This window comes from Odocoileus virginianus, chromosome 12 (assembly GCF_023699985.2).
Source record: "Odocoileus virginianus isolate 20LAN1187 ecotype Illinois chromosome 12, Ovbor_1.2, whole genome shotgun sequence".
Classification (NCBI taxonomy): domain Eukaryota; kingdom Metazoa; phylum Chordata; class Mammalia; order Artiodactyla; family Cervidae; genus Odocoileus; species Odocoileus virginianus.
This window is the reverse complement of record NC_069685.1, coordinates 48,346,964-48,373,984: the sequence shown is the minus strand read 5'-3', so window position 1 is coordinate 48,373,984 and position 27,021 is coordinate 48,346,964. Positions and strand designations below refer to the sequence as shown.

General features: G+C 45.3%; 1 protein-coding gene across 1 annotated transcript in view; it reads left to right on the top strand.

The window, feature by feature from the left end:
- Positions 1–27,021, top strand: part of DNAH10 (dynein axonemal heavy chain 10) — a 153,602-nt gene that overhangs the window by 94,312 nt on the left and 32,269 nt on the right. The window contains exons 48-57 of the mRNA XM_070475137.1: positions 2,688–2,860; positions 4,259–4,352; positions 4,723–4,890; positions 5,572–5,760; positions 9,993–10,164; positions 12,828–13,031; positions 13,952–14,032; positions 17,510–17,707; positions 18,387–18,548; positions 22,217–22,391. Coding sequence (XP_070331238.1) covers positions 2,688–2,860; positions 4,259–4,352; positions 4,723–4,890; positions 5,572–5,760; positions 9,993–10,164; positions 12,828–13,031; positions 13,952–14,032; positions 17,510–17,707; positions 18,387–18,548; positions 22,217–22,391 — 1,616 coding nt within the window. The remainder of the gene's footprint in view (positions 1–2,687; positions 2,861–4,258; positions 4,353–4,722; positions 4,891–5,571; positions 5,761–9,992; positions 10,165–12,827; positions 13,032–13,951; positions 14,033–17,509; positions 17,708–18,386; positions 18,549–22,216; positions 22,392–27,021) is intronic.

Below are 27,021 nucleotides of genomic sequence, written 5' to 3'. Positions count from 1 at the left end.
TATCACCCTAGATAATATAAATGTTTCGATGCTGTTCTCTTGAAACATCCCACCCTCGCCTTCTCCCACAGAGTCTTTCTTTACTCATGTATTTTTTACTCATTTACTCTTTTACTCATGTATTTCTTTACTGATGTATTTTTGACTATGCTGGGTTTTTGTCACTGCGTGCAGACTTTCTCTAGCTGCAGTGAGTAGGGTCTTCTATTGTTGAGGAGCACAGGTCCTAGGGTGCATGGTCTTCATTAGCTGCTATGAGGCATGTGGGATATTCCTGGACCAGAGATCGAACCTATATTCCTGCATTGGCAAGCAGATTCTTTACCACTGGACCACCAGGGAAGTCCTATTCTTTTTTTCTCCTTCAAACTTTTAACTTTTTAGTTTATATTGGGTTATAGCTGATTAACAATGTTGTGGCAGTTTCAGATGACAGCGAAGGGACTCAGCCATACATATAACAGCGAAGGGACTCAGCCATACATATAACAGCGAAGGTTCTCAGCCATACATATACATGTATCCATTCTTCCCCAAATCCTCCTCCCATCCAGGCTGCCACATAAAATGGAGTAGAGTTCCATGTGCTATACAACAGGTCTTTGTTGGTTATCCATTTTGGACATAACAATGTGTGCATGACTTAGGAAAGTCCTATTCTTTTTCAAATTCTTCTCCCATTTAGGCTGTGGGTAACAACTTAATTAGAAGTCTAAACCAGAGGGCCTGGTGTTGGGTAGAAACTTGGTAGCAATGTATGCATTTGGCACAGCAAGCACAAGGCCTATAGCCCATGGGGCTTTTAGAGGCCCAAGAACGTGTTTTAATTTCTCTCAAAATCGGAAGAAAGGAATCAATCGAATCCAGCCTGTATTATATCCATCTTTATACCAAGTTAATGATAATATATATGATAATATACTTAATTATAATTAAGTAATAAAAGAATATATAAATATATATTTATATATAAGTAATATGTTTTTATGGAGGAAGGGGCCCATGAAGGCATAAGTGCCTAGGGTCCATGGAAATCGTGGTGTGGCCCTGAGTTACACAGGCCACCTTGAGTGACAGCAATGAACCAACTACAGGATGTGGGCTCTGGAGTCAGTACCTGTTCTGCTCCTTGGGCAAGTCCCTTGAGCTCTCTCCTATGCCCGTCCTCATCCAGAATAGGGAGGTAATGCTGGTACCGGCCTCCTGACGTTTCGGGAGAATGAAAGGAGAAAATGCATGTGACGTGTGTGACACGGTGCGCACACCGCTACTCACCAGGTACTAGTTACTGCTGTTATTTCACCAGGATTTACATGACCTCCACAAATGGGCTTCCCTGGTGGCTCAGACCCTGAAGAATCAGCCTGCAATCCAGGAGATCCTGGTCAGGAAGATCCCCTGGAGAAGGGAATGGCACCTCATTCCAGGATTCTTGCCTGGAGAATCCCATGGACAGAGGAGCCTGGCGGGCTACAGTCCATGGGGTCACAAAAAGTCGGACATGACTGAGCGACTAACATTTTCACACTTTACAAGTGGAACCCCTTAATTTAAATAATGACCTCTGATCCTGGCATTTCTCTTCTAAAGCAAGCTTGCTCACTCAAAGTCTTGAGGGACCAGGCAAGAAACATGAAGGTGTGGGAAGGCCAAATATGATGATCAGTGAGCACCTGGAGTGTTCATGCCCTACCACAAGCCATTCACTTCCAAAACTATGAGGTCTGTGCAAGTCACATTAGTCTCAGATGGAGGGTTGGTTCGGGGCTTTGGTTTTGTATCATGTTGACTTGTCAGTTAATGTGAAAATCTAGGGAAACAAAAGCAGATCAGATGATTAGTTTCTCTGATCCTTCCTTTTTATTTTTTTTCCTTACCTCCTCACAAAAAAATTATGATGGGTTTTCCCTGGTGGTTGGTCCAGTGATTAAGAATCTGCAGTGCAGGGGACACTGGTTCAATCCCTAGTCTGGGAGGATCCCATATGATGCGGAGCAGCTAACCCTGTCAGCCTCAACTGCTGGGCCTGCGTGCCTGGAGCCTGTGCTCAGCACTGGGGGCCCGGGGTGTGTGTGGGGGGAGCCACTGCAGTGGGACGCCTGAGCACCGCGGCTCAGTCGCCCCCACTTGCCAGAAACTAGGGAGAGCCCCGGTGCAGCAACAAAGACCTAGCACAGCCAATAAGTAAAATAATAAATAAAATATGTTTTAAAAATTATAGAAAAATTCATGCAATGTAAGACTAGCTATTAAAACCATTTTTAAAATACACAGTTCAGTGACACTTAGTACTTTCATAATGTTGTACAACTATCACCACTGTCTAGTTCCAGAATATTTTTATCACCCCCCAAAACAGTTATTCCATCCTGTCCTTCAGCCCCTGGCAACACTAAGCTGCATTCTGTCTCTATGGAGTGTCCTATTCTGGACACTTCCTGTCAGTGGAATCATACAATATGTGGTCTTCTGTGTTTGGCTTCTTTCACTTAGCATGATGTCTTCAAGGTTCATCTACCTTGTATCCTGTGTCAGTGTTCTGCTCCTCTTCCTGGCCAAATCATATTCCATGATAATGGATGGACCACATTTTACTTATCCATTCATCCATTGATAGACACTTGGTGTGTGGGAGGGTGAGTCTTTTCATTCTCTAAGTGTTTCTTCTTTTTTTTTTTTTTCTCTAGGTGTTTCATGAGAGCATCAGGGCTGTGAGTGACAAGCTGACATCCTGCACGTTGACTCTTTACAAAATCATTGTTCAGGATCTGCCGCCCACCCCATCCAAGTTCCATTACATCTTTAACCTTCGAGATCTCTCACGGGTTTATAACGGTCTTGTCCTCACTAACCCGGAACGGTGAGTTTAGTCTCATCTTACTAAAAGATGCCTCATCGGTATGATAGCTTCTCTTATTCTTTTAAGACAGAGGAGCTATCAGGAAATGCGATGTGAATCCATGTGTCAGTTAATCACCCAGTGTCTTTTTGTTTATGTTAAACAAAGAACAGAGACAGATGCTTGGTTAAGACTTGATGATGCCTCTTGAGCCCTTGAGTGGAAGGTTGGGGAAGCCAAGAGAGGCAGGTGTGTGGCCAAGTGGACAGGTGTGTTCAACCCAGAGGTGGGGATGCTGTGCTGACCATTTGTCCTCAGTTCTAAAGGTGGAATTTGCCCAGTGGAGCCTTTCATTCATACAACTGAATTGTTTCCAGTTGCCAACTGGGTATATTTTATGTGCCTTTGGGAGAAGTTAAGCACAGAGGACAGAGGGATTTAAGTCTTGGTGTAGAGATTTACTTGTGAAAACTAGATGAATTTGTGTATTTACATTAATATATATTTCATCTATGTAGGTTTTCAGGGATGTCCCAATTTTGTGGATTTACATTATGAATCCACAAACTATTGAAAAATGAATCAGGAACTTTCCACCTGCCCACAGTGACTCTCAGTGCCCTTGGAAGGTTCAGAATGGCAGTTCAGGAGGGGGCCAGTCTGCGTATTTAGGGGTGGAATGAGGCCTCTTTGCCAGAAACCAGAGAAAGACCCAGAATTGGGGTCAGGTGGAGCTGGTTCTTAGAGAAAGGAGCTGCCAGTGGCTCCACAGCTGATGTTAAATTCATAAATTCTGGTGAGGAGGAGTCCCATCAAGTTCTCATGTCATTTACATCACTTGTAGATAATGTTCTTTTTTTTCTCTGCAGCAGGAGGAACTATAAATGACAACATTATAGTCTTTACATTTAAATTGTTAGTGTCCATTAAGTTTCGGGCTTCCCTGATAGCTCAGCTGGTAAAGAATCCGCCTGCAATGCAGGACGCCCCAGTTCAATTCCTGGGTTGGGAAGATCCCCTGGAGAAGAGATAGGCTACCCACTCCAGCATTCTTGGGCTTCTCTTGTGGCTCAGCTGGTAAAGAATCTGCCTGCAATGCGGGAGACCTGGGTTCAATTCCTGAGTTGGGAAGATCCCCTGGAGAAGGGAAAGGCTACCCACTCCAGTATTCTAGCCTGAAGAATTCATGGACTATGAAGTCCATGGGATTGCAAAGAGTCAGACACTGAGCAACTTTCACTTCACTTTATTAAGTTTCAAGTTTCAATTAATATGAAACCGGGTTGGTGGCGGGGGGGGGGAGGAGGAGACTATAGATATGTCCTTTTCTGCACCTGTATAGTCATCTGAAAATAGTAGCATCCAGCCTGCTCTTCTCCAGATAACTTTGTTGCTAATTTTGCCCCTTCCATCCTGTAGATTCCAGACAGTGACCCAGATGGTGAGAGTCTGGAGGAACGAGTGTCTGAGAGTCTTCCATGACCGGTTGATCAATGAAACAGACAAGGAGCTGGTCAGTACATTGAAAATGTACCAGCAAATGCAACAAACAAACAAACAAACAAACAAAAAATACCCAGAACTCAAACAAACAAAAAGCAAAACTCTAACCACAAAATTTGTCTCTGGGTGAAATGAAAAAGTACAAAACAAAAACCCAATATTTTTTAATGTATTTTTTTATATGGGACTTTACAGAAAAATAGAGACCAACAATGGAAGTCAATAGATAAAGGAGGGTGGATTGTTAAGTACTTAGCAGCAAAGGGGAAAAAAATCAAATGCAAATGACTTCAGATAATTCTAGCCTATGCTCTTTTTCTGACAAGTCCTAACACATGTGTGGTGTGAGTTTGGGTCCTGAAGTGGTCTTGTGTTGTAAGGTTCAGGAACACATAGGAAACTTGGTCACGGAACATTTTAACAATGATGTGGAGGCGGTGATGCGGGACCCCATCCTGTTTGGAGACTTCCGGACAGCTCTGCATGAAGGAGAAGCACGCATTTACGAAGATATTCAGGATTATGAGGCAGCCAAGGCTTTGTTCCAGGTGCGGACGGGGCTCACCCCTCCCAGGATTACGTTACTTGAGTGCCCAGGAGGCGGAGCTGGGGAGAACGCCACGCCTGTCTGTAACTTGGGAATGTGGGCTGTGTCTGACCCACTGGTCCTGTGGTGCATGTGAATGACCTGATGAGTTTATTCATTCAGACCCCTGGGACCCATCCTCATGTGTTTCCCTTCATCAAGCCCACAGAGGGTGCCAGGGTTCTGGTGCACACCCAACATTGGGAACCCCTCATCTGACCCCCTAATGTTCATTTTCACCTTAATTCATAAGGCAAGCCTTGTGGTCATCTTTGGCTTACTGCTGGCCAATCACAGACCAGCAGATTGAAATCTTTTAAAAATTTATTTAATTTAATCAATTTATTTATTTTGGCCACGCTGTGCAGCGTGAGGGTTCTTAGTTCTCTGACCAGGGATCGAACTCATGACCCCTGCATTGGAAGCTCAGCGTCTTACCCACTGGATGCCTGGGGTGTCCCACAGATTGAAATCTTGATTGTGAAAGTTAGTCTTGTGAACCTGAATGATTTAACCATTTCAATCACTATTGACATTCAAAACAGTTTCTCTTCCATTTTGAATCTCTCCTGCACAGAAGAGAGAGTCTGTCTCTTAAAAGTCAGTGGTCCTTAAAAAAATTTTTTTTTGGTCTCAAATTCAGGAAATCCTTGAAGAGTATAATGAAAGCAATACCAAAATGAACTTGGTTCTCTTTGATGATGCTCTGGAGCACCTGACCCGCGTGCACCGCATCATTCGAATGGACCGAGGCCATGCCCTGCTGGTCGGGGTCGGGGGCTCCGGGAAGCAGTCTCTGGCCAGGCTGGCTGCCTTCACAGCTGGCTATGAGGTGAGCCAAACTCTCGGCTAGAAAATGGCTTTGCTATGCCAATTTCTGCGGTTAGTAGTTCCTGCAAAAATTCAAACAGTCTCTTATAGATCATAACATGATGCTTTCACAGAGTATCAGATAGTTTTTTTTTGGGGGGGGGATCGATATTATTTTCACTGAATATTCAAAGCATCTAACTATTGTATTGTTTTTGGAATGTAGACTATGTCAAATCAAGTTCGAGAGTCAAACATGAGCAAATCCTGTGATGTGTAATGTGTGATGTGTGCTCGTGTAGAGGGGGTCTTGGCCCAAACCTCCATGGACCCAGTGTTCAGGGTCGGTGATGTGCTGGCTGTTGTTTCAATACAACCGCCATGCAAAGTTCTGGGCCATTCTTAGAATCTTCAAAAAATAATTAAACAGAAACAAAAAAATATATTTTTATTGAGATACAATTCCCAGATCGTACAATTCATCCACTTAAGGTATACAATTCAATAGTTTTTTTTATGCTCAAAAGGTTGTGAAAGCATCACATTCAATTTCAGAACACTTTCTTCATCCAAAGAAGAAATCCCAAGCTCCATATCATCCTGTTCTTCCAGCCCCTGGGCCTTAAGACATCATTAATCTTTCTTTCTCTCTTGACTTTCCTACTCTGGGTTTTTCATACAATAGGACCTCAGAGTATGTGGTCTTTTGTGACGCCTTCTTGCACCTAGCATAATGTTTCCGACCTTCGTCCCTGTGTCAGTGTTTTATTCCTTTATGTGGCTGAATTATGTTCCATTGTACCGTAGACCATGTTTCAGTTATCCATTCATTCATTGACAGTCATTTGGATTATTCCCACCTTTTGACTACTATGAATTATGCTGTTATAAACATTCATGTACAGGATTCTGCAGGGACATATCTTTTCATTTGTCTTGGGTGGATGTTAGGAGTGAAGTTGCTGGGTCGTAGGGTAATTCTCTGTTGATCCATCTGAGAAACTGCCAGATTGTTTGCCCAAGGGGCTGCACCATTTGACATCCCCCCGGCACTGTGTGAGGGGGGCCTGTGTCTCTACACCATCCTTAGACTCATCTATAGATAGTCCTGCGGTGCCCACAGGTAACTTGCCAGCCTGGTCCATCACTGTGGAGACGTGCATCCTGCAATGAGACTCAGTTTTGAAGAAGAGTCAACTCCACTGCTCAGCCTCCCCACACACCCTCCTTAGTTCTTCGGTATCTGATTCTCTTCGTAACTCGGGACTTGCGTTATCCTCGATGCCTCTGTTTTTGCGTATTGTTTTGCTCTGTTTTTATGATCATTTTCTTTTGAAATTGAGAAGTTAGAGGGTTCAAGGGCATATGTTTTTAAAAGCTTTTTGACCCATGACACTAGAGTTCACGTTAGAAAGGTGAATTTGTGGTGGAGTGTGCCTCCTTGAAGTGGGAGTAAAAAGGGCCAGGGGACTTCCCTGGTGTTCCAGTGGTTAGGACTTGGCTCTTCTACTGCAGGGGCATGGGAGGAAACTGAGATCCCACTTGCCTTGAAGGAGGGCCAAAAAATGGGGGGGCCTGGGGATGGAGGACCAGGGGAGAAGCAAAGGACTTGTAATTTTATCCATAACTTTGTTAAAAATAGGTTTGAAGCAAATATATGAGTTTTGGGTTTTTAGCAAATGTTAAATATGGGTGGTGGGTGCAGTGGCATTCTATTTTTCATTGTATGTGGTTTATTACTCTTTAAAAGAATTGAGAGTCTTATTTATGGCTGCGCCGGGTCATCAGGCTTCCTCTAGTGTGGTGAGTGCGGGCTGCTCTCTGGTTGCAATGCGTGGGCTTCTCATTGTGGTGGAGTTGCTTGTTGCAGGGCCCAGGCCCTGGAGCACGTGCGCTTCAGGAGTTGCAGCTCGAGGGCTCTAGAGCCTGGGCCCAGTAGTTGTGGTGCATGGGCTTAGTTGCCCCACAGCGTGTGGAATCTTCCTAGACTAGGGATCTAACCCAGGTTCCCTGAAATTGACAGGCAGGTTCTTAACCACTGGACCACTGGGGAAATCCTGTATTTGGTTTATTTTTCAAAATGTCCTCTTTAACAACCAGTCAGTCTCACAACAAAGGATTGAACTGATTTATGCTACCAGCAATGTCCATTTCTCCCGACGCTGCCAACACTGTGTACTGTCATTCTGATATCTGCCAATATTATAGGTGAAATATATCACAGTTTAAATGAGACTTTGTTTCTTTGGCGAATAGTGAAGTTTGAATAGACTTTTATTTATTTTTTAAATTTATTTATTTTAATTGGAGGCTAATTACTTTATAATATTGTAGTGGTTTTTGCCATACATTGATATGAATAGCCTTTTAATACATTCATTAGACATTTGTCTTTTCCCTTTAGTGAGTTGTCTCTTTATGTGCTTATTGATTTGTGAGAACTCTTTACATAGAAGAGCAGTCACTATTAATTCAATGAATCTCATTTGTGGTATTTCACAACTATTAACCTTCTGTTGAAAGTATTTCTAAACTAACTTGTTGAAAGTATTTCTAAACTAAGTTAGAAATACAAGTTAGTATTTCTAACTAACTTGGGTAGTTTAGGAAGTATTTCTAAACTAACATAAAGGTTGGTGTACCTTTAAGATTAGATAAAACACGTAGTCAAAACCACCCATTATTCAAATGTAATTGCTTTCCTTTTATTTTCTACATTTTTCTATAGGCTAAGACATTAACCTCTGGGCAAGTTGACTTTTCTGTTGATTAATCCTGGTAAAACTGGGTCGTGGTTATGCATCTTGAGTTCAAGAAATGACAGAGAGGATGTTGGAGGGACAGAGGAGGAGCAACAGGATGTATTGGGTCATCACTGTGTCCTGGGAAGTGGAGGAGCAGTTGGGTAGGGGGACCAGAGAGCTGCTCATGCCAGGGGTGCCCGGAACTGTCGAGGCCGTGTGAAAGCTACACTTGGGGAGGGGGAAGGGGGTCTGCAGGTGGCGGGTGGAATTGGAGGCCAGATTACATTTGGCTGAAGGGCATTCAAGTTGCCCTGAGTTTGTGTGTGTGTGACTCTGTGTGAGAGTGTGCGGATGTGCAAGTTTTTTTGTGTGTAACTGTGTGTGAGAATGTGTATGAGTGACTATGACTGTGAAAGTGTGTGACAAACTACATGGGAGCCCATAACATAAAAGTGTGTTGAGTGTGGGAGTCGCCTTGTGAACATGTGTGGCTATGAATGTGCATGACTGGCTGAGTGAGTGTGAAAGAGGCTTTGTGTGTGTGTGTGTGTGTGTGTGTGTGTGTGTGTGTGTGTGTGTGTGTGTGCATAGAGGTGGAGAGGAGAGAGGAAATGAAGGATTTTTCTGCTGCCATAAATCTGAGCTGTTTTAAAACGACCGCCCACAGTTAAACTTCTACACATCTGAGCTGGAGGAAATGCTTGAACAGAAAAGACTTGGCTTATGCGTGTGTCCTTATTTCCATTTATGTCTATTTTGTGTGTCAGAGGATTTTTGAGTTTAATATTTTTAAAATTGCTTCTTGTTCAGTCTTTTTTCTTTACACATCTTCTCACAATTTGTCTCATTTTAAATGAGCTCATAGTGACTGTGGTGGTGGTTTAGTTGCTAGGTCATATCCGACTCTTGCAACCCCATGGACTGTAGCCTGCCAGGCTCCTCTGTCCATGAGGATTCTGTACCCACACCCATTTCCTCTGTTGCATGGCTCATCTCTGCCTTATCTCCTTCCCTATAATTCAAATGACTTTTTTTTTTGCCACATCTCATAGTTTGCGAGATCTTAGTTCCCTGACCAGGGATTGAACCTGCACCCCCTGAAGTGGAAGCACAGAGTCCTAACCACTGGACTGCCAGGAAAGTCCCATCCAATTACTCATTTTAATGACTGAGGCTGTCCTTTTCACCGCCCCCACTCCCTTTTTTTCCTGCCTTATTCATCATCCATCTGCAGGAGCCTTGTTCCCTGCACACACTCACCTCGCCCATGCGTGTGCCTGCACAGAACATCCACTGTGGCTTGTTCGACAAAAAGGAATGTCAGTTTTCTGTGTCCTGCCTTTCTCACTCCACTGTATTTTGTGAAAATGGCCCCGGTCAGCCGGTTCTGCGGTTGCTGGTCCCCCTTTGATGGTGGCTCAGCTGGAAGCCGTCCTCTCCCTCTGCCCTCACCTGGACGCCCTCCCTCGGGCCAGCGGTCTCACGGGGATGCTGTGCTCCGTGCCGGCAGGTGTTTGAGATCCTCCTAAGCCGGGGCTACTCTGAGAACAACTTCCGGGAAGACATGAAGAGCCTTTACCTGAAACTTGGCATTGAGAACAAGATGATGATCTTCCTGTTCACGGATGCCCACGTGGCTGAGGAGGGTTTCCTGGAGCTCATCAACAACATGCTCACCTCAGGTACTGGGACGCTGGTCTCACATGGGGTTTGCTGGTCTCTGTGGCTCGGCTTTCAGCGGAGGCTGTCTGATAAGCATTACCTTTTAAAAGCACTTCTTACCTGCCCAGGAGGTATTATTCAAGCTCTCACAGATGGGTAGGAGCCAGCAAGTGCATCCCAGGCTGAGGGTCCAGTGTCTATGGTGGGTGATGCAGGATGCTGATTGCTCATGCCTGGGGTAGTGTCAGAGCCCCCCTCAAACCACATCCAGACTTAGAATGAATGCAAAGTGATTCACCAACGGAAAAGAGGGACCTCTGACTAGAAAGAGGGGAATGGACAGGGGCCAGGGACACAAAGAGCAGAACTGCACTTTCCAGTCCGGCACCATGGAAACCTTTCCCCAGGTTTTAGCTGTAGTGCCTTGCTGCTCTCCCTCCTCCGGCGGTTTCCTGTCTCCTGAATGCCTGGGGCATCTTACCATCCAGGCTGTTTATGTGGCATTGAGCACACGTGTCCTTGGGTTGGCAGCGGACGTTCCATGTGTGGGTCACAAACTTGTAGTTGGGATGTGAATGTCAGACCTATTCTCTATCTGTAAACCCCATTGCAGGGCTCAGGGTTTATTTTCTTTGGAGACTGAGTGGGGTCCCTAGGGGTCTGTACCCCATATGATGCAGGTCAAATAGGTCTGAAGCCCTTGTGGTTTGCTGCATCATGAAGACATTGCATCTCATCCTTGACAAGAATGACATTAGGAGCGGGGATAATTCTCTTCTTTGTTGTGGAGGCTGTTCTGGGTATTATGGGATGTTAGCGGCATCCCTTGCCTCTACTCACTAGATGACACTAGTACCATCCCCAACACACACACACACACTGGACAACCAAAAATGTCTCTTGACATTGCCAGATATCTCTTCAGTTCAGTTCAGTAGCTCAGTCATTCAATCGTTCTTTGCAACTCCATGGACTGCAGCATACCAGGCTTTCCTGTCCATCACCAACTCCCAGAGCTTACCCAAACTCATATTCATTGAATTGGTGATGCCATCCAACCATCTCATCCTCTGTCATCCCCTTCTCCTTCCGCCTTCAATCCTTTCCAGCATCAGGGTCTTTTCCAGTGAGTCACTTCTTCATATCAGGTGGCCAAAGTATTGGAGTTTCAACTTCGACATCAGTCCTAATGAATATTCAGGACTGATTTCCTTTAGGATTGACTGGTTGGATTTCCTTGCAATATAAGGGACTCTCAAGAGTCTTCTCCAACACCACAGTTCAAAAGCATCAATTCTTCGGCACTCAGCTTTCTTTATAGTCCAACTCTCACATCCATACATGACCACTGGAAAAACCATAGCCTTGACTAGACAGACCTTTGTTGGCAAAGTAATGTCTCTGCTTTTTAATATGCTGCTTTTAATATAGATTGGTCATAGCTTTTCTTCCAAGGAGTAAGTATCTTTTAATTTCATGGCTGCAGTCACCATCTGCAGTGCTTTTGGAGCCCCCAAAAATAAAAGTCTGTCACTGTTTCCATTGTTTCCCCATCTATTTGCCATGAAGTGATAGGACCGGATGCCATGATCTTAGTTTTCTGAATGTTGAGTTTTAAGCCAACTTTTTCACTTTCATCAAGAGGCTCTTTAGTTCTTATTCACTTTCTTCCATAGGGTGGTATCATCTGCATATCTGAGGTTATTGACATTTCTCCCGGCAATCTTGATTCCAGCTTATGTTTTATCCAGCCCAGCATTTTGCATGATGTACTCTGCATATAAGTTAAATAGGGAGGGTGACAATATACAGCCTTGATGTACTGCTTTCCTGTTTTGGAACCAGTCTGTTGTTCCATCTCCAGTTCTAACTGTTGCTTCTTGATCTGCAAACAGATTTCTCAGGAGGCAGGTCAGGTGGCCTGGTATTCCCATCTTTTGAAGAATTTTCCAGTTTGTTGTGATCCACACAGTCAAAGGCTTTGGCATAGTCAATAAAATAAAAGTAGACGTTTTTCTGAAACTCTCTTGCTTTTTTGATGATCCAGCGGATGTTGGCAATTTGATCTCTGGTTCCTTTCCCTTTTCTAAATCCAGCTTGAACATCTGGAAGTTCACAGTTCACGTATTGTTGAAGCCTGGCTTGGAGAATTTTGAGCATTACTTTGCTAGCATGTGAGATGAGTGCAACTGTGCAGTAGTTTGAGCATCCTTTGGCATTACCTGTCTTTGGGGTTGAATGAAAACTGAACTTTTCCAGTCCTATGGCCCCTGCTGAGTTTTCCAAATTTGCTGGCATATTGAGTGCAGCACTTTCACAGCATCATCTTTTGTCTCTTGGAGATATCTTTTGGGGAGGGCAAAATTGTCCCCTTGAGAACTCCAGCTCTGATGCTCACGTTAACCCACCCAGGTAAGTAGCAGGCATTTGTTCTTTCCGTTTCATGGATGAGGAGACTGAGGTCCACAGGGATTTTCACGCACGGTGAGTGAGCCTTGGGGCTCAGAGCTGAGACCCCGGCCCTGCTCCTCAGACTCAGCAGCTACTGCTCTTTGGTGACACAGTGTGTGTTCAACTGCTCAGTCATGTCTGACTCTTTGCGACCCCGTGGACTGTGCTCCTGCCATTTCAGTGCCCCGAGAAATAACCTGAGACCAACAAAATGCTGGCCTTTGTTTTCCAGGCATCATACCCGCGCTTTTCCCAGACGAGGAAAAGGAGTCTATCCTCAGTCAGATTGGGCCAGAGGCTTTGAAGCAAGGGACAGGCCCGGCCAAGGAGTCCGTGTGGCAGTACTTCGTGAACAAGAGTGCCAACAACCTGCACATCGTCCTGGGCATGTCGCCGGTGGGGGACACCCTGAGGACCCGCTGCAGAAATTTCCCAGGTGCCCTGGAGGAGAGCCTGCAAATCCTTTCTTCCTCTTCAGTAGGGCACATGCTTTGGGTGAGGGAGTGACATGCATCTTGAGGTTCCACGGTTCCACCAACCAAGTGACCCATGACATGGTCATTAGGTTGAAAGTTGAGTCCTGCCATGAAGGATGAGCCTGGAGCCACCACTCAACAATCGCCAACCAGCTCTTGTGTTGTGGATGGATGGCTGGTGCCCTTCTTTTTTTTACTTTAAATTTTCAAAAAATTTTTATTATTGATTTATTTTGGCTGTGCTGTGTCTTTGTGGGCGTGCATGGGTTTCTTTAGTTGTGGTGCATGAGGGTTTAGTTGCCCTGAGGTATATGGGATCTTATTTCTCCTACCATGGATTGAACCCTCATCCCCGGCAGTGGCAGGTGGATTCTTAACCACTGAACCTCCAGGGAAGTCCTGGCTGATGTCCTCCTAAAACGAGGAAAAGCTCACAGGCCCAGCCTCAAGGCCCATAATGTATACAAAATAGCTCTCTGCTCCCTTCTATGTGAAAAATTCTGGCATCCTCATGGAAGTTGCAGAACCTGTCCCTAGAATGAGGGGGGGGGGCAGTTTTGCTCCCCAGGGGACACTTGTCAATGCCTGGAGACGTTTTTGGTTGTCCTAAGTTGGGTGGGGGGAGCTATGTATAATTGGTATCTAGCTGATAGAGACCGGGTGTTGTCAAATACCCCACAACGCAGAGACAGCCCCACCACTGAGGATTGTCCGGTCAAATGTCAGTAGTCCCGAGGCTGAGAAACCCTGTTTTTGATCGTTGTTTTTGGACACGTCCATCTCATTCACCAATTTGTTGGGTCCCAAAGACTGTATCCATGTTCCCGTGGGTCTCAGAGTGGCAGAGCCATCATCTCTTTTATCTCCCTTTCTTTTCAAGGTCTGGTAAATAACACTGGTATTGACTGGTTCATGCCCTGGCCTCCCCAAGCTCTGCATGCAGTTGCTAAGTCTTTTTTAGGTAAGTGGCAGCTAACACCAGAACCACATTAACAGTTTGTGTGCGTGCTCCCTCGCTAAGTCGTATCTGACTCTTTCTGACCCCAGGGACTGTAGCCCACCAGGCTCTTCTGGGATTCTCCAGGTAAAAATACTATGCATTAACATTACAACAGTTTGTTATCCTTTTTCAGGCTTTGAATTTTGGTCCAGTAGATTGCATGGTCACGAATAATGTTTGTTAGTGTGTTTTGGTTCATATTGTGTTTTAGTCCAAAGAGACTTTAGGGGAATTACAAAGATAATGAAGGATAAGAATTACTTAGGTATCATAGAAAGTAGGGGTCAGCAAACCATGGCCTGCCGGCCAAATTCAGCCCCTTGCTTGTCCGAGTAAATGACGTTTTATTGGAACATGTAATAAACATACTGTCTATGGCTGCTTTTATGCTACAACCACAAAGTTGAGTGATTGCCACAGAGGCTGGATGGCCCACACAGCCTAAATATTTACTATTTGGTTCTTTAAAAAAATTTTTTTTTATTGGAATATAGTTGCTTTACAATGTTGTGTTATTTTCTATGGTAGAGCAAAGTGAATCAGCTATACATATACACATAGCTTCTCTTTTTGGGATTTCCTTCCCATTTAGGACACCACAGACCACTGAGTACAGTTCCCTGAGCTATACAGTTAGTTCTCGTGGTTCTTTAGAGAACATGTGTGCTGACCCCCAGGATGTCTGAAAAACCTTTTGGTAAACTGATTATCCATCAGTGTGGAATTTGCTCTACAGATTCAAACCCCTAAGGCCTTGATTATTAATTTTAATCTTCAAAATAAGAAAGGGTTAGTCACTTAGCCATGTCTGACTCTTTGTGACCTCATGCACTGTAGCCCACCAGGCTCCTCTGGAGAATCCATGGGATTCTCCAGGCAAGAATACTGGAGTGGGTTGCCATTCTCTTCTCCAGGGGATCTTCCCAGCCCAGGAATCAAACCCACGTCTCCTGCATTGCAGGCAGATTCTTTACCATCTGAGCCACCAGGAAAGCCCTCAAGCCAATCAATTCATCCTCAGGGAAAAACTTTTTATCTGGACCTAAATTGAGCAGCTTTATGACACTGTAGATAGCTTTTTTTGTAAATAGCTTTAGGCTTATAACTACATATCCAATAAATAAATAACTAGTCCCACTTTACAGACAGATTGCAGTTTTTTGGAGAAGGGGGCTAAGAGAATGAATCTTTTTTGATGATATAACTCAGAGATCAGCAAACTTTTTCTGTAAATGACTAGACGATAAATATTTTCAGCATTGTGGGTCCTATGGTCTCTGTTGCAATTATTCAGTTTCACCATTGCATCATGAAAGCGGCCATAGACATTATGTAAGTCAATGGGCATGGCTGTGTGCCAATAAAACTTTATTTACAAAAATGGGCAGTGGGCCAGATTTGTGCTGGGGGCTGTAGTTGCCAGCTATGATATAGATGTGCCTTAGCTTTCATTGGACTTCCTTTGTGGCTCAGACAGTAAAGAATCTGCCTGCAATGCAGGAGACCTAGGTCCAACCCTGGGTTGGGAATATGCCCTGAAGGAGGGCATGGCAACCTACTCCAGTATTCTTGCCTGGAGAATCCCATGGACAGAGGAGCCTGGTAGACTACAGTCCATGGGTTTTCATAAAGAGTCGGACAGAACTGAGTGACTATCACTTTCTTTTCGCTTTAGCTTTCATAGGCTTTTTAGCCAACTCTGTGCATTAGTACTTAGCTGCTTTCAGTATTTAGTGGTTAAGCGTCATAAATAATGGTGCATGGAATTTACTTAGAATTTTTCTCTTAGGATGTATTCCTGGAGTTGGGATGACTGTGCCCAATAAGTATGGATATTTGTGAGGCAAAGCTTTTCATACATGCTGTAAAATTGGCCCATAGGCTGTGGTTTGTTGACCCCTGGTATAATTCAAGATCAAACGTGCAGAATCTGGATGAATGCCTATTTTTGGTCATACTTCCTTCCTTTATTTTTGAGGTGAAAGTATTTTGCAATCTGTGAGATAATTCGAGTGATATGGTTTTGGCACTGGAAGTGATTATTAATTTTTTTCAGCAGACATATAGGAAGGCCTGAGCTCAGATGTCTGACTCTTTGTGACCTGCTAGGCTCCCCTGTCCCCAGGATTCTCCTGGCAAGAATACTGGAGTGGGGTGCCATGCCCTCCTCCAGGGAATCTTTCCCACCCGGGGATCAAGCCTGCCTCTCTTATGTCTCTTGCATTGGCAGGTGGGTTCTTTGCCACTGGCACCGCCTGAGAGGCCCCATAGGCAGACCTGCCTCGTGCCAAATATGTGTTGGAATCAGGGAATATAGCAGGGGCACTGGGGAAATTTCTGGAATCTCAAGCCCCTCTCCCAACACTGTGTTAGCCTTTAGCGAGACAGACCTTCCTACACAGGGAAAGAAAATTGGCTTTCTGTGTTCCTAGAGAAATTGCCAGAGTATCAGTCATTTCAGTTCAGTCGCTCAGTCGTGTCCAACTCTTTGTGACCCCATGGACTGCAGCACACCAGGCTTCCCTGTCCATCACCAACTCCCAGAGCTTACCCAAACTCATCTCCATTGAGTCGGTGATGCCATCCAACCATCTCATCCTCTGTCGTCCCCTTCTCCTCCTGCCTTCAGTCTTTCCCAGCATCAGGGTCTTTTCCAATGAGTTAGTTTTTTGCATCAGGTGACCAAAGTACTGGATCTTCAGTTTCAGTATCAGTCCTTCCAATGAATATTCAGGACTGATCTTTTAGGATTGACTGGTTTGAAAAACCAGAAAAGCCACAGACAAGTGATAACTGCTTTTTTCTTTTTTTGTTAAAGCATTTTTCTAGTGTATTTTATTGTGGTAAAAAATATGCAAAATTTGCCGTATTAACTATTTTAAACCATTTTAAGTGTGCACTGCTATACTTTTTAATACTCACAATGTTGTGCAATTGGCATCACCGTCTATCTCCAGAACTTTTTCATCTTTAAAATGGAAACTCTGTCCCCATTAAACACTCTGTCCCTGTTCTCCCACCCCCAGCCCCGCCCTCCACCCCTGGGAACCTCTAATTTACTTTCTGTCACTAATCTGCCAATTCTAGATGTTTCCTGTGTCCTTTCATGGCTGGCTTTTACTTTGCATGTTTTCCAGGTTTTTCCATGTTGCTGCATGTATCAGAATTTCCTTCTTTAAGGCTGAGTAATACTCCATTTATGGACAGGCCATATTTTGTGTATCCACCCATCTGTTGGTAGACACCTCTGGCTACTGTGAATAGTGCTGCTATGAACATTGACATACAAAAATCTGCCCGTGTCTGTCTTTCACCTCTTTTGGGAATGTACTTAGGAGTGGGATTGTTGGGTCACATGGGAATTCCATGTTTAACTCTTTGAGGAACTGCTCGTCTCCTGTTTTTATGAACCACCCTTTTCCATTCCTTTCTCTTCAGGAACTAATCAGATGATCCCAGCAGAAAATATAGAAGATCTGGTAGAACATGTTGTTTTGGTCCACAAATCCGTGGGTGAATTCAGCAAACAATTCCTGCAGAAACTGAGGCGCTGCAACTATGTAACTCCGAAGAACTACCTGGATTTTATTAACACATATTCAAAATTACTGGATGAGAAAACTCAGTATAATATAGGTAAGACTTGGGAGGGGGATGATTCGTAGAAATTGTTATTCCTTACGAGTAAGGATCCAAGTGCTGATGTTTTCCTTAAGCAGATGTTTTCTTAGCAAGATTGAGCATGTTTGGGACTGAGGCAAAGCCGAAAACGCACATTTTGGATTTTGCACCTCAAAATGATATGTGTGGGTGGGCAGAGCCTGGCATGCATTTATTTTTGTTTTTCTGTGTTGGGTCGTGTACTCTAAGCTCTAAATTTGCATTCCATTAGAAATACTGTTTAATGAGAGCAAGCGTTTCTCTGTTGGAAAACTTTTTAAAAAAATTCTCTGGTTCTGGCTGTTGGTCAAATGAAGCACTGTTTTCAGAAATATAGTCATTTTGGAAGTCAAAGTGTTGTTAGTCACTCAGTCACATCTGACTGTTTTGCAACCCCATGGACTGTAGTCCGCCAGGCTCCTCTGTCCATGGCATTCTCCAGGCAAGAATATTGGAGTGGGTTGCCATTCAGAGATGCCACCCCCAAAATGGCAACGGAGGTGCTGAGAGATGCTTGACATCTCATGAAGATGATTTTATTTTATTTTATTTTCCTGTGAGCCCAGGTTGGGTGAATCTCACTGCGTTGTGTGTAGTCGGGTATGTTGAGAACAGAGCCCCCTCAAGGGTGAATACCTGTGTTCCCTGTCCTCAGCTCAGTGCAAGCGTCTGGAGGGAGGCCTAGACAAGCTGAAGGAGGCCACCATCCAGCTGGATGAGCTGAACCAGAAGCTGGCCGAGCAGAAGATCGTGCTGGCGGAGAAGTCGGCTGCCTGTGAGGCCCTACTGGAGGAGATCGCCACAAATACGGCCATAGGCAAGTGTGGGGCCAGTTCTGGGGATCTGGACTGCCCCCTTCCCACCAAAAAACCCCCAAATAGGACAGGGCTCCATTGCATGACAGCCCTGGGAAGCCACTTGTAGGAACTGGCATGTTTTGACCTACCCATTGCTAGTTTTTTTTGAAGATTTATTTTTTTAATTCTTATTTTTTGGCTGCACTGGGTCTTCACTATGGCACACTGGCTTTCTCTAGTTGTGGTTCATGGGCCTAACTGCCCTGCAACGTGTGGGATCTTAGTTCTCTGACCAGGGATCAAACCCACATCCCCTGCATTAGAAGGCAGACTCTGAACCACTGGACCACCATGGAAGTCTCAAACTGGGTGCTTTAAAACAGAGACATTTATTTATTCTCACTGTTTTGGAGGATAGAAGTCTGAAATGAAGATCTTGGCAGGACCCTGCTCCCTCTAAGGCTCCGGGGAGGACCCTTCCTGGCCTCTTGCAGCTTGTAGCGGTGGCCAGAAGTCCTGAGTGTTCTTTGGCTTGTGGACGCATTCCTCCAGTCTCTGCCTCCACCATCATGTGACATTTCCCCCACTGTGTCTCCGTGTCTTCACATGGCCTTCTTATAAGGACACAGTTGTTGGATTTAGGATCTACCCTAACCCAGTATGACCTTGTGTTAACTAATTATATCTGCAAAGACTCTGTTTCCAAATAAGGTGACATTCTGTGGTTCTGAGTGGCCATGGATTTTGGTGGGGGCACTATTCAAGCTGGTACACCTACTCCAAGCCAAGCTTTGTTCTAAATGGGGGGTCACAGCCCCTGGAAAGAAGCTTACATTCTAGTGAGTGGAGCCCACTCATGAGCCAAGAATCAGATGAAATTTCATATTGTGGTTAGTGTCACAAATAAACGAAGATAAAATAAAGCAAATAAACAGAGTGATGAAGTGAGAGTGACCTGGAGGGAGGGTGACTTTTGGGCTGGGCTGAATGAACGTATAGAGGAAAACAATAGAATGTGAAAGACTAGAGATTTCTTCAAGAAAATTAGAGATACCAAGGGAACACTTCATGCAAAGATGGGCTCAATAAAGGACAGAAATGGTATGGACATAACAGAAGCAGAAGATATTAAGAAGAGGAGGCAAGAATACACAGAAGAACCAAACAAAAAAGATGTTCATGACCCAGATAACCACGATGGTGTGATCACTCATCTAGAGCCAGACATCCTGGAATGGAAAGTCATGTGGGCCTTAGGAAGCATCACTACAAACAAGGCGGGTGGAGATGATGGAATTCCAGTTGAGCTATTTCAAATCCTAGAAGATGATGCTGTGAAAGTGCTGCACTCAATATGCCAGCAAATTTCGAAAACTCAGCAGTGGCCACAGGACTAGAAAAGGTCAATTTTCATTCCAATCCCTAAGAAAGGCAATGCCAAAGAATGCTCAAACTCCCGCACAATTGTACTCATCTCACACACTAGTAAAGTAATGCTCAAAATTCTCCAAGCCAGGCTTCAACAATGCGTGAACTGTGAACTTGCAGATGTTCCAGCTGGATTTAGAAAAGGCAGAGGAACCAGAGATAAAATTGCCAACATCTGCTGGATCATTGAAAAAGCAAGAGAGTTCCAGAAAAACATCTACTTCTGCTTTATTGACTATGCCGAAGCCTTTGACTGTGTAGATCACAACAAACTGTGGAAAATTCTGAAAGAGATGGGAATACCAGACCACCTCACCTGCCTCTTGAGAAACCTGTATGCAGGTCAGGAAGCAACAGTTAGAACTGGACATGGAGCAACAGACTGGTTCCAAATCAGAAAAGGAGTATGTCAAGGCTGTATATTGTCACCCTGTTTATTTAGCTTATATGCAGAGTACATCATGCGAAGTGCCGGGCTGGATGAAACACAAGCTGGAATCAAGATTGCTGGGAGAAGTATCAATAACCTCAGATATGCAGATGACACCACCCTTATGGCAGAAAGTGAAGAAGAACTAAAGAGCCTCTTGATGAAAGTGAAAGAGAAGTGTGAAAAACTTGTCTTAAAACTCAACATTCAGAAAACTAAGATCATGGCATCCGGTCCCATCACTTCATGGCAAATAGATGGGGAAAGAGTGGAAACGGTGGCAGGCTTTATTTCCTTGGGCTCCAAAAGCACTGCAGATGGTGACTGCAGCCATGAAATGAAAAGACACTTACACTTTGGAAGGAAAGTTATGACCAACCTAGACAGCATATTAAAAAGCAGAGACATTACTTTGCCAACAAAGGTCCGTCTAGTCAAGGCTATGGTTTTTCCAGTGGTCATGTATGGATGTGAGAGTTGGACTAGAAAGAAAGCTGCCACTGCTGCTGCTGCTAAGTCGCTTCAGTCATGTCCAACTCTGTGCAACCCCATAGATGATAGCCCACCAGGCTCCCTTGTCCCTGGGATTCTCCAGGCAAGAACACCGGAGTGAGTTGCCACTTCCTTCCCCAATGCATGAAAGTGAAAAGTGAAAGTGAAGTCGCTCAGTCATGTCTGACCCTTAGCGACCCCATGGACTGCAGCCTACCAGGCTCCTCCATCCATGGGATTTTCCAGGCAAGAGTACTGGAGTGGGGTGCCGTTTCCTTCTCCGAAAGAAAACTGAGCGCTGAACAATTGATGCTTTTGAACTGTGGTGTTGGAGAAGACTCCTGAGAGTCCCTTGGACTGCAAGGAGATCCAACCAGTCCATCCTAAAGGAGATCAGTCCTGAGTATTCATTGGAAGGACTGATGCTGAAGCTGAAACTCCAATATTTTGGCCACCTGATGCGAAGAACTGACTCATTGGAACAGACCCTGATGCTGGGAAAGATTAAAGGCAGGAGAAGGGGACAACAGAGAATGAGATGGTTGGATGGCATCACCGACTCAATGGACATGAGTTTGGGTGGACTCCGGGAGTTGCTGATGGACAGGGAGGCCTGGTCTGCTGCAATCCATGGGGTCTCAAAGAGTAGGACACAACTGAGCGACTGAACTGTCTGACTGAATGAATGTAGGAAAAGCTGACGAAGAGGCAGAGAGATCTCAGTAAGCCACAAAAACTTCAAGGGCAGCCCTGATGTCCTCAGCTTACAGTGGCCAAGCAGGGTTGAGGTTGTCTCATGGGATGGAGCGGGCGGGAGACATAGGTGGGCTAGTCAGGGAGGGTCAACACCAGCAGCTATCCTGGTGTTAGGGACCCCAGGGACCATGAAGACACTGGCCATATTGGCCAAAGCTCATTTGACCCCCTCATCCCAGTGCCCATTTTTTTAAAAATTATTTTTTAAATATATTTTTTGTTGCACTAGATCTTTGTTGCTGCTGGCGAGCTTTCTCTAGTTACAGCAGGTGGGGGCAACTCTAGTTGGTGTGCAGGCTTCTCATTGTGGTGGCGCCTCTTGTTGTGGAGCATGGGCTCTAGGCACGCGGGCTTCAGTAGTTGTAGTGCACAGGTTTAGTTGCTCTGTGGAGGCACATGGGATCTTAGTTCTGGACTAGGGACCGAACATGTGTCCCCTGCATTAGCAGGCCGATTCCTACCCACTGCGCCACCAAGGAAGTCCCAGTGCCCATCTTTGAGGGCTGTGCCGCTTTGGCTCAGGAGCAGTGGCCCATCCTCCCTGCCTTCGGTGGCTTCATTCCCCTCCCTCTCCCCCAACAGCGGAGGAAAAGAAGAAGCTGGCAGAGGAAAAAGCCATGGAGATTGAGGAGCAAAACAAGATTATCGCAGTGGAGAAGGCAGAGGCCGAGACCGCCCTAGCCGAGGTCATGCCCATCCTGGAGGCTGCCAAGCTGGAGCTGCAGAAGCTGGACAAGTCGGATGTGACCGAGATCAGGTAACAGGTGGCCATCCCCAAGTGTGCCTGGCCTCCAGCGTCACCCCTGACAGCAACGATGACATAGTCATGGCAGTTTGGCATTTCTGTGCCGCCCACTTTGCATGGTGGGGACTGTCGTCGTCTTCATTTGCAGATGAGGGTCCTCAAGCCCAGAGAGGTACGCTGACTTGCCCTAGTCAGTAGGTAGCCCAGCCCACTGGCCTTGAACCCTGGCCACTCACAGAAGTAGATTGGGTTCCAGAAGGGGCTGGTGGGAGAGGTGAAGCCTTATAAATAGTCCATGATTAGGTGTCTGTCCTGAAAGAGGCAGGGCCCTGGATGCAGGCCAGGTGTGCCAAAGGCTGAGAGCAGATGGGAGATGCCCTCATCCATTTCTAGACATATGATGGACTTTTAGAGATGGGAAGAGTGATTTGTTTGTTTGTTTGTTTGTTTTTCTGGGCTGCACTTGCGTGGCTTGTAGGATCTTAGCTCCCGGATCAGGGATTGAACCTCTCACTGCCCTGGCAGTGAAAGCGCCAAACCTTAATCACTGGACTGCCAGGGAATTGCCAGGAGAGTGAGTCTTAATTGTAGCTCCCAGCCATTCTGCAAATCAATGTGCCAAATGACTCCAACCCCTGCAGCCAGAGGGCTCATTTGCTGTCCAGAAGCGGGGTCTGGTATGGCATTTTCTTCCTTCCCACCATGGGGCACTGTTTCCTTAGGGTATCGTTAGTGAATCTCAGTGCTAAGTTTGGCAGCGCCTGTGAAGCCAGGAAGAAACAGCATCCTGCCTGCCCCACCCCATTCCCTGTCTTCGCGCTGCGTGGTCTTGCTCGTGTGTCCTTGTGTTAGGAGCCTCGGCTCTCTCCTCTCCTTACTCGCCATCACGTCCTCATTTTCAGAAGGGGCGTTGTCCTTCTGGCTGCACAATCAGTGAGAGAGACTGCTATTTCCAAGCTGGAAGCTGACCCGTGTTTCGTGTGCGTGGTGGGATGGCGCTGCTTCTCTGAGCTCCTCTCATTTCCTAAGGGCCACATGGCGGCCCTTGTCCAAGGCCGTGCTCTGGTTGTTGGCTCTTGCCTGGGAAATCCCATGGACAGAGAGAGGAGTCTGCCAGGCTACAGTCCATGTGAAACACGTGGATTCAAACAGAATATTCAGCTCATTCGAGAGCAGGAAACCCAAGTGACCCCTGGGCTGGGGGTGGGGGTGGGGTGGTCATCTGGAGGTGCTGCTGCTGTTAGCAAGAGGTCCTGATTTCAGAGGTTTGCAGTGTGATTGCAACGAAGGCATATGGATGGATGTTTTATAATTCTATTTATTTGGTTTTGGCTATGCTGGGTCTTTGTTGCTGCACGTGGGTTTTCTCTATTTTCGGCAAGTGGGGAGCACTCTCGAGCTGTGGTGTGCAGGCTTCTCGTTGCCCTGGCTTCTCTTGTTGAGGAGCGCGGGCTCTAGGGCACGCAGGCTTCAGTAGTTGTGACACATGGGCCCAGCAGTTGCAGCTCCTGGTCTCTGGAGCACAGGCTCAACAGTTGTGGTGCATGAGGCTTAGTTCCTCAGTGACATGTGGGATCTTCCTGGACCAGGGATTGAACCCACAACTCCTGTATTAGCAGGTGGATTCTTTAACCACTGAGCCACCTAGGAAGCTCCAGGATGGCTGTTTTAAAACTGCAATAGCATGTGTTGGAAGTTTAGGCTGAGTTGTGAGAGAGACCATGTATATGTGCATTTTCAAGGGAAACATCCAGCCACTGGTTATATGGATCTGGGGCTCTGCTCTGCCTGGTGGCTCAGATGGTAAAGAATCTGCCTCCCAATACAGGAGACAGGTTTGATGCCTGGGTTGGGGAGATCCCCTGGAGAAGAACATGGCAACCCACTCCAGTGTTCTTGCCTGGGAAATCTCATGGACAGAGGAGCCTGGCGGGCTATAGTCCATGGGGTCGCAAAGAGTTGGATACAACTTAGCGACTAAACATCAACAACAACATCTCTGGTCAGCAGCATAAAAACATTCTGAGAACAGAATTGGGAAGGATCTTTGAGGGGGATTTATCTGGAAGGAGGAGAAGGTTGTGAATCCCCTCAACAGTCCAAGGGGCTGGTGAGAGGGGCTTTCCATGGGACCACATGGAGAGCTTGATATGTGTCCCCTGTGGTTAGGCAGGGTGCCTGTATCACCCCTGAGATAGTAAAAATGGCCTATGGCCTAAAAGGTGTAATTTTTAAAAATGTAGTTATTGGAACAGGTGATACGTTCACACATGGCTTTGCTTCTTCCCAGCTGTGTGACCTTTGGCAAGTCACCTAACCTCTCTGTGCTAGGGTTTCCTTGTTTGTAACATGCAGATGATAATCACTGTCCCCACAGCCTCAGGGTGGTTGAAAGTGAAAGTGAAAGTTGCTCAGTCGTGTCCAACTCTGTGACTTCCAGGCCAGAATACTGGAGTGGGTAGCTTTTCCCTTCTCCAGGGGAACTTCCCAAACCAGGGGTCGAACCCAGGTCTCCCACATTGTGGGCAGATTCTTTACCAGCTAAGCCACAAGGGCAGCCCAAGAATACTGGAGCGCATAGCCAATCCCTTCTCTAGCGGATCTTCCCGACCCAGGAATCGAACTGGGGTCTCCTACACTGCAGGTGGATTCTTTACCAACTGAGCTATCAGGAAAGCCCTGAAGCTCAGGGAGGGTATGAGAGTCCAGTGAGCTATTATGTAAAGATCTCTCAGAACTGGGTTGAGCACTGGGTCAGTGCCATGTATATACATCAGCTAGGTCCTGGTTCCAACATCAAAATGACGTGCCATGAAAAGCCCCCTCTGACCTGCTCCTCTTCAGCCTAGTTCCCCTCCCCCTACAGGACAGAGAACCATGGTATGATTATGTGTATCTCATATACATTTCCCATATATTCATCCAGTGAGGTGTTTTTTTTGGGGGGGGGGCCACATCCCACGACATGCAGGATCTTAGTTCCCTGACCAGGGATTGAACCTATGCCCGCTGCAGTGGAAGCTTGGAACCCTAACCAACAGGACCGCTAGAGAAGTCCCATCCAGAAAGTTTTTGCGCATCCTCAAGGCAGTCAGATGTACCAGTGTCTCTTCAGTTCCTGACGTTGAGCTCTAAGGGTTGTAGAACAAGGGATACCCACATATTCTCTTTTCTTTTTTTTCTTTTTTATTATTTTTTTTCTTTTCTTTCCTTTTAAAATATAATTGGTAATACACATCATTTTCTGCATCTTGGCTTTTTCCATTAACAAGACACTTTGAAGATCTTTTGCATGTTGATGTATGAGAACCTCTTCATTACTTAACAATAACCCGTCACATACCTTTGGATGGCTGTACTATCATTTATTTAATCAGCCCCAATTTATGAATTTTTACCTTATTTCCATTTTTTTTTTTGCGTTTCCAAACAGTGTGGCAAAGAATAATGCTTACTGCATTATGCCCAAGTCCACTGGAAGGATACATATTCAGAAGTGGAATTGCTGGGTGCAAAGTTGTGTGTGTTTTTGTCTATGAGTGCATGCTCAGTTGCTCAGTCATATCCGGCTCTTTGCAACCCCATGAACTGTATGTAGCCCTCCAGGCTCCTGTGTCCATGGGATTATCCCAGACAAGAATACTGGAGACGGTTGCCATTTCCTCCTCCGGGTTTATGTCTGGTAACTGTTGCTTAATGCGCTCCGTAGCTGTGGAACCAATTTGTACTCCCACTGGCAGCACATATGAGTGCCTGCTTTTTCATGGCCTCACCAACAGAGGGCACTACCAAACACTTGGATTTTTGATTATTTATAGATGAACAACGATACTTGTGTAGTTCTAATGCGCATCTCCCTTATGATGGGAGAAGTTGCCTTTTTTGTTTATATGTGAAAGATGTGCGTAAGAGTCTGTGTAGTTCATTTTCTATGAACTCTTTATGTGCTTTGCCTGTTTGTTGAATTGTTTTTGTTGCTGTTGCTTTTTTTTTCTTTCCGCTTCCCTTACCCATTTCCAGGGACTTTTTGTATTAATAGTGAGATAAGCTTTTTATGTGTGATGTGAGTTGCAAATAATTTCCCCAGTTTGTCATCAGCCAGTTGAGTTTAAAAACAAAATTGTGTTTTTGATGTGGATCTTTTTTTTTTAATGTGGATCATTTTTAAAGTCTTTATTGAGTTTGTTACAATATTGCTTCTGTTTTCTGTTTTGGTTTCTTGGCCAAGAGGCATGTAGGCTCTAAGCTCCCTGACTAGGGGTCAAACTCCCACCTCCTGCATTGGAAGGGGAAGTCTTAACCACTGGACCACCAGGGACGTCTCAGCCATTTGACTTTATTTAGGTGGTTTGTGTTTGTGTTTGCTGTGTATAAATTTTTATTTTTATGAGGCAGATTTTGGTGATATTTTATTTTGTGGCTTTTTGCTATGACCTCATATTTAAAAGGCCTTGCAACTGGAAGACTGTAAAGTAATCTCCCCATGGTTTCATCCTATACTTTTATAGTTTAATTGTTTACCTTTAAACCTTTGATCTCTTTGGGATTTTTTCCTGGGATTTAATACGTTTGGATCCAGATGACTACAATCTGGCCTTGTTTAGGCCATTTGGATGTTAAGGGTGATGAGCCAGCACTTAGG